This window comes from Vulpes vulpes, chromosome 8 (assembly GCF_048418805.1).
Source record: "Vulpes vulpes isolate BD-2025 chromosome 8, VulVul3, whole genome shotgun sequence".
In the NCBI taxonomy this organism is placed as follows: Eukaryota; Metazoa; Chordata; class Mammalia; order Carnivora; family Canidae; genus Vulpes; species Vulpes vulpes.
In genome coordinates this window covers 82,275,921-82,286,918 of record NC_132787.1, presented here as the reverse complement: position 1 = coordinate 82,286,918, position 10,998 = coordinate 82,275,921, and the positions used below count along the sequence as shown (strand labels likewise).

Genomic DNA, 10,998 nt, shown 5'->3' with positions numbered 1-10,998 from the left:
ATAATGAGTCAAAAGTAAGAAACAGAACATTGAAATAAATAAAATTCTGATTATTTTCAAGTACTTACTTCTCTGGCATCAAACACATCTGAGAACTTGCCAGCCCTTAGCTCTTTAAAAATCTGAAAATAAAACACATATGTATATTATCATTAGGAAATTATTCACTTGGAAGGGAAACCAAACTTGCTTCTTAGCTAAGAAGCAAGCAAGACTCCCCTTCCCCATCTCACCCCATCCTTAACGTGTACAAGTGTTAAGAGCATCATATGCACTATCTATCATCCTCTTTGGAATCCTATGTGATAGGTATTTTCATTACCTCATTGTACAGAGAAGCCTGTTGGCTCTAGGCAAATTCTCTTTATTGAGCTTGAAACCAAGATACCCAGTTGCCTGATGCCTTTAACTTTCCAATACCTCCATAAGAAAGTCCCTCATCTTGCCTTAATCTACCCCTAACATATCTTTCCAGTGCCACTAACCATCACTTTCTTGTTATTTATATATTCCAATAAAAATGTCACTGCCTGCTATTCCCACACTCTGCACACTGCTTTTTGAAGGCTGGAATTGCCTTCTTTCTATTTTGGATGAGTAGAAGCCCACCAATCCTTCAAAGCCTAGCTTAAATACTTCTATGAAATGGAAATCCCAATAGTTAGCAAGATCTCTATCCTAGGCATTTCCACAAAACTTCATGTCTTCTCCCCAAACATACACAGCATTCTCTCATTTTCCCTTCTAGAATATAAACTCTTAGAGAACAAGTTTTATTCATTTTTAAAACCCTGTAGCATTTAGCACAGTGTCTTATGCAAAGCAGGCAATCAATAAAATTTTACTGACTCAAATAAGAAATATATGAGGTGTATATACTTTCGAAGGAAGACCAAAGTTTTTGGTCTTAAACAAAAAGCTTTGGTTAACCAAATACAGAAAGATAAAATTCATATTTCCTTTTCAGTCAACACGAATATATTCAAGCCTGTCTTTGCATGAGGGCAGTTACTATAACAGCACTTTGGAGATGGCCGCGAATAATTTTTGTTGCTTCATTCTTTTTTTGTGAGATTATTTACCTTCAGTGTTTCTGAAACAGTGGGACATATGTAAAGAAGTTCTGCAAGAATTAGCCCCAAAGCAAAGATATCCACTTCTTTTCCATATTCTTGTGAAGAAATCTAAAGAGACCAAAATATGTTTAAGTTACTCATCCAATATAAACATCCATGTCTTCTGAAACCAAAATTGTTATTTGACCAAAATATCTTATATAGTATAACAATGCATGTTTGTTAGCAACATATGTGGAGTCTGACTGCCCTGGTTCAGATCCGTCACTACAAAGCCACATCACCCATGTAAATTAACCATTAAGGGTGGAATGATCCCAACCATAAATTAGGGATAACAAAAGTTTCAGCCTCAGAGTTTGTGGTATTAAATAAGATGCAGCAGGTAAAAATAGTTAAAATAGTTCCCACTAAATGACTTTCATGCAAATGTTCATAGAAGATGTATTCCCAATATTCTGGCTGGAAGCAGTCTGAATGTCCATCGGCAGGAGAATGGATACACACACTGTGGTCTTTTCAGGCAACGGAATCATAGTAATGAAAAGGAATAATCTGCTGGGTGCCTGGGTGGCTCAGTGTTGAACATCTGCCTTCCGCTCAGGGTGTGAACCCTGGGGTTCTGGGATTGAGTCTGCATCAGGCTCCCCCTGCAGGGAGCCTCCTTCTCCCTCTGCCTATGTCTCTGCCTCTCTCTGTGTGTCTCTCATGAATGAATGAATAAATAAAATCTTTTAAAAAGGGAATAATCTGCTAGTATAGGCAATGACTCGAGGTTCTCCAACAGACATTACTTTGAATGAGATAGTCAAATACAGAAAAGTACATCAAGTACATCATATGAAGCTCAAGACAGGGAAAACTATTCTGTAGTGATAGAACTCAGAGCACTGGTTACCTCTTGGGAAGGAGGGCTGAACTGGAAAGGGCCTGAGGTAATTTTCACAGGTGAGGACAATGTTCTATATGTTCATAAGCTTATGGATTTCATAGGTATATGCCTTTGTCAAAAATGTACATTTAAGATACATACATTTTATGGTGTATAAATCATTCCTCAATAAAATGTTTTTCAATTTAAAAACCACCAAGAACAATGAAAAGCACAATGATGAATGATTTTTCAAAAAATATTTTTAGGGCAACAATACAGGGTACAGGAGATATGTAATAAAGTGGGAGTTAAAGGGGAGCCATTAGCCACCTATTGTCTTCTACTTTCACATTCCACAAAATTAAATTAGATCTTTAGCATAATATCTTTAATATAATTTAATAGCATATGTCTTTAATTTAATTATGACATTAAATTATGTCTTTATGCCACATGCTATCCACAGGGAAGAGGTGGATTTACTCTCCATTCTAGACTCTCAAACATCAAAAAGATGAAAAATAGACAATATACCAACCTAAAAATATAAACTATGAGTAATGAATCTATATATAAGACAAACATTCACAATCAATTCATCCATGTTCATAACAGCAATGTTCACATTAGCCGAAAGGTGGGAGCAACCCAAGTATCCAATAATGGATCAACAGATAAACAAAATGTGGTATACCCATACAATGGCATATTGCTAAGCCTTAAAACAGAAGGAAATTCTGATATATACTATAGCATGGGTGAACCCTGAGGATATTATGGTGAATGAAAGAAACTAGTCACAAAAGGACAAACACTGTATGTATAAGCAGTTTACAAGGTATCTAGAGTATTCAAATTCATAAAGACAGAAAGTAGGATGGTGGTTGCCAGGTCTGGGGAAGGGGGGAATGCGGACCTATTCGATGAGTGCAGAAACGGTAGCACAACAATGTGGATGTACTTGATGCCACTCAACTGTACACTTAAAAATGGTTAAGATGGTAAATTTTTCTAGACATTTTATTTATTTATTTATTTGTTTGTTTGTTTGTTTGTTTGTTTATTTATTTATTTATTTATTTATTTATTTAAGAGAGAGAGAGAGAAACAGAGAGAGCACAAGCCAAAGGCAGATGCTTAACTGATTGAGCCACCCAGGTACTCCTTAAAGATGGTAAATTTTATGTTATGTGTATTTTACCATAATTAAAAATAAGTATCTTTTAAAATCAAGAGCCTTATTAATAACCAATTAGATACAAGGAGTCCCATTTTAACAGCAAAACACTGTACATATTCATGGAAATGCTTTAAAAATATAAGCAGTCTTGGGGCCCCTGCTTAGTAGGGAGTCTTCTTCCCTCTGCTCCTCCTCCCACCTATCCTCTGTCTCTCTCTCTCTCTCTCACTCTTCCTTTCAAAAAGTAAATAAAAATCTTTTTAAAAAATAAAAATATAAGCGGTATTCATGAAGACAAAAATATTTTAAAACTTCATTGAAGAATATAAAAGTTCCTTAAGGTAAGTTTATCAGTGTTCCCAACTGTGCTCTGGCCTCCCAGTGAGAGCAGGACACTCATCATCTCCTCGCCTTGGATTGGGCCGTGGTGTTTAGTGACGTATGCCACTCCCTGGCAGAGCCCGCACAAGTCATAATGAGTTCCTGCACTGCTTTCCCTGCACTGCTGTGAGCACAGCAACGACCCTTCCTTCAGCTGGGCTCTGGAATGAAGGAGACAAGCGGAACAAAACCACAGCCAGATTGCAGCCGAAATCTTTGGTGTTTTGTATGCCACTAGGAGATTGGGAGTCACTGGTTACCACAGTATTGCCTGGCAAAAGCTGACTTGATAGAGGACTTGAATAAGTGGCAGAAACCTGCCAATTTCCTGCAGCAGGAGTCTCAAATATGTAAAAATGTCAATTCTTCTTACTGAACTCTTAAATTTAATGCAGTTACTCTCAAAATCTCAACACTAGTTACGGAACATGACAAGCTGATTCTACAGTTTTTTCCAAATGGAATAATAAAAGTGAAGACTGAAGAACTTTTTTTTTTTTAAGATTTTATTTACTTATTTGAGAAAGAATGAGAGAGCACTGGAGAGACAGAGCAAGCACAAGTTGGGGGCAGAGGGAGAGGGAGCAGCAGACTCCCCACTGAGCAGGGGGCCCAATTCAGGACTCCATCCCAGAACCCTGAGATCATTACCTGAGCCAAAGGCAAATGCTTAACCAACTGAGCCACTCAGGCACCCTAACACTAAGAACATTTTAAAAATGAAGAATAATGTGGGAGGTTCTGCTGTCTGAACACAGAAACTGATATTATAATGCTATAATAACTGAAACAGTATGATACTAAAGAGAAAAAGATAAGAAAAAAATAACAGTTATTTGGACTGAATAGCATCCAAAAAACAGGTTCATGAGTGTGTAGGGATTTCATTTATTATAAAATAGCATTTCTTTTAAGTTTTTATTTAAATTCCAGTGGATTAACATACAGTGTAATATTTCAGGTATACAGTATAGTGATTCAACACTTCCATACAACACCAGGTGCTCATCACAAGTGCACTCCTTAATTCCTATTACCTATTTCACCCAGCTCCCCACCAAGCTCCCCTCTGATAACCATCAGTTTGTTCTCTATAGTTAGGAGTCTGTTTCTTGGTTTGACTCTCTCTTTTTTCTCCTTTGCTCATTTGTTTTGTTTCTTAAATTCCACATATGAGTGAAATCATAAGATATTTGTCTTTGTCTGACTTTTTCTACTTAGTGTAATTCTTTCTAGCTCCATTCATGTCGTCATAAAGGGCATGATTTCATTCTTTTTTATTGCTCAGTAATACTCCTGTGTGTGTGTGTGTGTGTGTGTGCGTGCGTGTGTGTGTATCCCACATCTTTATCCACCCATCAGTCGATGGACATTTGGGCTGTTACCATAATTTGTAACACAATACTACTACAAATATTGGGATGCATGTATTATTTGAACTAGTAATTTTGTATTCTTTGGGTAAATACCTAGCAGTGTGATTGCTGGACTGTAGGATAGTTCTATTTTTAACTTTTTGAGAAACTACCATACTGTTTTACAGACTTTGCATTCCCACCAACAATGCAAGAGGGTTCCTTCCCCTTTCTCCACATCCTCACCAATACTTGTTTCTTGTGTTGTTGATTTTAGCTATTCTGACAGGTGTGAGGTGGTATCTCATTGTAGTTTTGATTTACATTTCCCTGATGATGAGTGATGCTGAGCATCTTTTCATGTCTCTGTTGGTCATCTGTATGTCTCCTTTGGAAAAGTATCTATTCATGTCTTCTGCTCATTTTCTAGATTGGATTATTTGTTCTTTTGAGTGTTGAGTGTTTTAAATGCTTTATATATTTTGGATACTAACTCTTTATCAGATATGTCATTTTGTCATTTGCAAATATCTTCTCCCAGTCCTATGCTGCCTTTTAGTTTTATTGTTTCCTTCCCTATGCAGAAGTTTTTTTTTTTATTTTAAGTGGTTCCAATAGTTTATTTTTGCTTTTGTTTCCCTTACCTAAGAAGATACATCTAGAAAGAAGTTGCTATAATCAATGTCAAAGAGATTACTGCCTATCTTCTCTTTTAGGATTTTTATGCTTCAAATATCATATTTAAATCTTTAAGCTATTTTGAATTTATTTTATGTATGGTGTAAGAAAGTCGTCCAGTTTCATTTTTTGCATGTGGCTGTCCAACTTTCCCAACACCATTTGTTGAAGAGATTATCTTTTTCCCATTGGATATTCTTTCTTGCTTTATCAAAGATTAATTGGCTATATAATTGTGGGTTCATATCTGGGTTTTCTAATTTGTTCCATGATATACATGTATATTTTTGTGTCAGTTCCATACTGTTTTGATTAAAAATAGCATTTTTACTGTGATAACATATACACAAAATGTATCATTTTAACCATTTTTGTGAGTGCAATTCAGTGGCATTAAGTACCTTTCCAATGTCAGTCAACCATTACAGGATCTATTTCCAAAATTTTTTCATCATCTCAAACAGAAACTGCATCATTAAACAATTTACTACTCTTCCCCCCTCAGGCCCTGGTAACTTCTGTTCTACTTTTTGTTTGTATGAATTTTCCTTAAATTCCTACACACAAATAAAGCTTAAATCACAAACTATCTGATATGGCAACAGGCAACTGCATATCCACACGAGGAAGATTGAGGTATATCCCTTCCTCACGTGTATACAAAAACTATAGCAAAAACACAAAATAATTTTGTAATCTTGTGGGAGAAATGGCCTCCAAAGTAAAAAGGAGAAACCCAGCAGCCATAAAGAAAATACTGAGAAATGTGACAACTTAAAAGCTTCCATGCTACATCATAAACAAAGAAATGCCAAGTAACAGTCAAAGAAAATAAATCTGCAATATGGTTAACAAATATAGAATCAGCAGCCAAATTATATAAATATTCCTTACAAATAAATTAGGAACAGATAACCCAATTAAGAAAAATGAGGAAAGGACACAAGCAGATTATCTGCAAAAAAAAAAAACTGTAAGTAAATACATGTAAAGATGGCCTCCCTTACCAAAAATCTGAAAAATGCAAACTGAACCAGCAAGACTCCTCATTCATCACAGTGGCCCAAAGTGCAGTCTGATAGCACCCTACTCTGATTGGGAGTGTGAAGGAGAAAGCAACATTCTCCAACACTTTGGGAGGAGGGCATAATAAAATCTTTTTTTTTATGACAATCTCACAATATTTGCCAAATTTGAAATGCACTTGTCATTCTATTCAATAATTTCACTTGAAAGAACCTATCATAGATGATCATGGAAATATTTGCCATCAGAGTCAAAGATAAGGTGGAAACCATGTAAGAACTTGGTACAGCCTAAATAAATACCCATCGATAAGAAAATAGTTACATAAATAATGGTATAGCTCATCATATAGTAGCTACAGTAGCTACAATGGATGTATCAGATCCACCTGTGCTGATACAGAAGGATTATGATACATTGTTGAGCGAAAAAAAATTAAGTCACAAAATAACATCACAGTAACTTGTAAAAAGATGTCTTTGTATTTTTTAAATGCAAAAAGTCTCTCTAGGCATATATGTTTATGTCTATATATGTTTATAACTCACAGAAAATTGTCTAAAAGGATAAACAAAAGACTGAGAAGAGTAGGAGTAGAAAGGAAGGTTTAATGGAATTTTACAGTTTTATTCTATATGTTTCTGTGCTGTTTTAATTTTATGAGGTGTCTATTATCTCTATAATTAAAAATACAAAAGAAGTGAAAAATACACAGAAAGGGAAGGGACCTCACCTGCTCTGGGCTCATGTACCGAAGAGTTCCTTTATTACTTGTCCGATTTGCAAAATCTTTCAAGGATGTCACAAGTCCAAAATCTCCAATCTTTATGTGTTTTGTATCTACTAAAAATATGTTTCCTGGCTACAGAAAAAAAAAACATTATTTAATTTATAGGTATCACTTTCAACAGACTGTTATACATATCCAAATCATATTTAACAAGGGCTATTTTTATATTTCCTATAAGGCATTTACCCTTACACAGGTAACCCAAAACAGGATACTTAATATCACAGGTCTTTAAAGTGCCAGCTGAGGAAGTAAGAGACTTCTCTGTCAGCAGAGAAGGCTTCAGGCATAGCTGCCTTCAAATGTCCGAAGAGATGTTTAGTGGATGGTGGATTCACTCTGCACAGTACCAGGGGATGGATCCAGGGCAAGAGGTGGAAACAACCAAAAGGCTTGCTCTAATACATGCTAATATACTAATAATGTGGTCCAAAGAATGGGAATTTGAGAGCTCCATCTCAGGGAGTATTCAAGGTGGGGCTGGATACTGACTTGGTAGAAATGTTGCAAATATGAGTCCAGGATCTGTGGGGGTTTGAAGTAGAAGCCCTTCAGATCTCTAAGTTTGAGATTCTCAGAATGAGTCTCTTCTCAACAGTGCTGTTAAGATACTCGGTGCAGAATTTCTCCAGGGGATTTCCTTGATGTCAATTTCTCCAGCCCACTGGCTGGCACTTCTTAACAAACATACCCCCTCTGTCCTTGAAGGCAGGCCACAGGAACTGGAAGCTCATAACTAGCAATGAAGTTACTTCCGTCCACATACATAACTCTCTAAGCAGGCTGAAAAGAGTGTGGGGGGGAGGTGGGGACAGAATGGGGTGTGTTCATCCTATTCTGGAACTTTGTAGAAGGTATTGACCAACATTCTCAAGCCCATGAAAACAGGAAGGTTGTTGATAAAGAGATTAATATTTTGCCGTTCTTGGCGCAGCTGGCTGGCTCAGATGGTGAAACATGCATCTCTTGATCTCAGAGTTGTGCGTTTGAGCCCCACATTGGGTGTAGAAATTGCTTAAAAATAAAATCTTTAAAAATTTATATTTGTCACTTTTGAAAAGGCAACTTTGAATCAATCCAATGTTGAGCCCTAGGAAAACATGAAGACTCCGGAAGGTAAGTGATACTCATGAGAGGGCCTAGCAAAGGAACTGACAGGGAAGAGACCATAAAACCAAGAAGGCTGAAAGAGGAGCTTCCAAAAAGCTGACCTGGAAAGGCTATGCAGAAATTAGTAGCTAGATTAGAGTACTAACAATTAGATTGGAATTTACTGCCAATAAAATAGATGGAAAGCTACAGATGCCCGTGGGGTAGGTATAGAAAGAAAGCATACCAGTGTAGTATTCAAGTGACAATGTAGGAATAGGTTGGGTTGTAAGTGCAACTGCTCTTCCCACATATGTCCATAACTTGACTCTGAGAAACAGGAGATTATATTTACGATGCTTCTAAATATATAAGCTGGATGAGACTAATAAAAATATCAGATCACTTGTTTACAGTTCATTAAAAAGAAAAATAAAAAAATAAGGTCACATTTTCTCTAATCAGTTATGCTATGATAAGAGGGGGAAATTGCAAACTTTATAGGTATAAGGGCTGAATCCTCAGGCCAAAGATGACCAAAGAGCCCGGGCCTACAGAGGGGAAGAACCCCCAGAAGCTTTTCCTCTAGAAACCTCTATGTCCTTCACCAGTATCTTCATCTAGTTTTTTTTCCATTTTGCTGTAAAATCTTTTTTTTTATTACTGAGGTATAATTAACATATTATATAAGTTTCAGATGTATGATGTAATGCTTTGATGGTCTAATTCTTAAGATTCTGACAGAAAGCGGTAAATGCTGGTAGACTTTATACAACAGGGACTTCCTTGGGTGAAGACCGTTGTCTGCCAAAACCACTGCTGGTATTTTCTGACACTTTACAGAAAAAGGTGCACACCTTGCTGGCATCTTCTCTCAGATGTGAGAAAGCAGCAAACATAGCAGTGAAGTTAAAGAAGTTAAAGAGAGTCAAGAAGGCTCAGGAGTATTAAAATCTTGCCTTTGAGCTACTGCAGACATGGACAAAACACTGTCTGCACACAGACACAGGAGGAGAACACCCCATGACACAGGGCACAGGCAGCGTGGGACACAAGAGAGCTGGCACAAGAGGCAGTAGGGAAAGGAACCACCAATCAGCACCAGTCAGTGTCCTGAATTCATCCAGAGGGGAGCCTGGGAGTTAATACCCAAACTTCTGCATTTATTTGCAGATTACTTTATAAGTAATTGTGCTTAATTTTTTTAACTAAACATATGATCATTCCAAAGTAAAGGTAGAGACATTCTAAATATTCTTTTGAACACAGTTTTTATAACACTCCAACTTTAAAATGCACCTTGAAGATATTGTTAAAGAAAGATGGAATCAGGGGCGCCTGGGTGGCTTAGTCGGTTAAGCGTCTGCCTTCAGCTCAGGTCACCATCCTGGGATCCTGGGATCTAGCCCTATATTGTGCTCCCTGTTTGGCAGGGAGTCTGCTTCTCCCTCTCTCTCTCTCTCTCCCTCTCCCCACTTGCTTGTGCTTTCTCTCTCATGCTTGCTTTCTCTCAAGTAAATAAATACAATCTTAAAAAAACAAAAACAAAAACGAAGAAGAAAGAAGAAAGAAAGAAAGAAAGAAAGAAAGAAAGAAAGAAAGGAAAGAAAGAAAGAAAGAAAGAAAGAAAGAAAGAAAGAAAGAAAGAAAGAAAAAGAAAGAAAGAAAGAAAGAAAGAAAGAAAGAAAGAAAGAAAGAAAGAAAGAAAGAAAGAAGGAAAGAAAGAAAGAGAGAAAGAAAGAAGTATGGAACCAAGTGGATTCCAACACAAAGGCCTCTTAGCCTCCAGCTCCTGGGTAAACCAAAGACACAATATCTTTTATGGGCAAATTATTCCTATCTAGGCCCAACAACTCTATACACAGGTGCTTCTTTTTCTCTTTTGCTTCGTTCCTCATTCCTGACTATTGTAGATGCGCAGGGTAAGCAGACAGCCAAGATCCATGTAGACAGGGTGTTTCAGCCAGATCCAGAGTGATCAGGAAAGGTTACGTAAAGAAATTGAGACCAAAGAAGACAAACAGAAGAGTGATCCATGCAAGAAGAATATGAACAAAGACTCAGGATTCAGCATGGCTAGTTTGTGATGGGAGTAGGCATATTATAGGGAAGAAAGACTGGGGGAGACTGTGAAAAGCTGTTCTGTCCCTTCTTTCATTTTGATGAGAAGGTAAAATAGGAAAACAGCTCATCAGACCATGAACGAAGCTAGAAAGCCAGCAGAAAATAAAAATACAAAGGTATGCTATGTGTACCAAGTTTTGGATTACTACATTTTTCCCATTATGGGGTAGAAACATCTAGCCAACTGCAGAGCAAATTCTAGACTCTGGACCCCAGTAGCTTTGACTGCCCTCAAGAGTAATGACTGAGAAATTAAGAGAACCATGTTCCCAAAGCCAGTCACCAGAGTCTCTTCTGCTTCTCAAACTAGCCTGAGTAGCAACAGAGGTCCCAGGGACAGAGTGGCCCGTTGTCTGTGCTAGCCACAGTAATGATTTTGAAGCCACAACTGTTCAGCTTACTAAAGCTATTGGTGTTTGCAACTG

At 37.2% G+C, this 10,998-nt stretch overlaps 1 protein-coding gene across 10 annotated transcripts in view; it reads right to left on the bottom strand.

Moving 5' to 3' along the window:
- EIF2AK2 (eukaryotic translation initiation factor 2 alpha kinase 2) overlaps positions 1-10,998 on the bottom strand; it is a 37,882-nt gene that overhangs the window by 4,897 nt on the left and 21,987 nt on the right. For all 10 annotated transcript variants that reach the window (XR_012003170.1, XR_012003172.1, XR_012003171.1 and 7 more), the window contains 3 exons: positions 7,304-7,432; positions 1,083-1,184; positions 69-122 (listed from right to left, as the gene is read on the bottom strand). Coding sequence is in view for 6 of the 10 variants with exons in the window: in XM_072767300.1 (XP_072623401.1) it covers positions 69-122; positions 1,083-1,184; positions 7,304-7,432 (285 nt within the window). In the remaining 4 variants the exon portion in view is untranslated. The remainder of the gene's footprint in view (positions 1-68; positions 123-1,082; positions 1,185-7,303; positions 7,433-10,998) is intronic.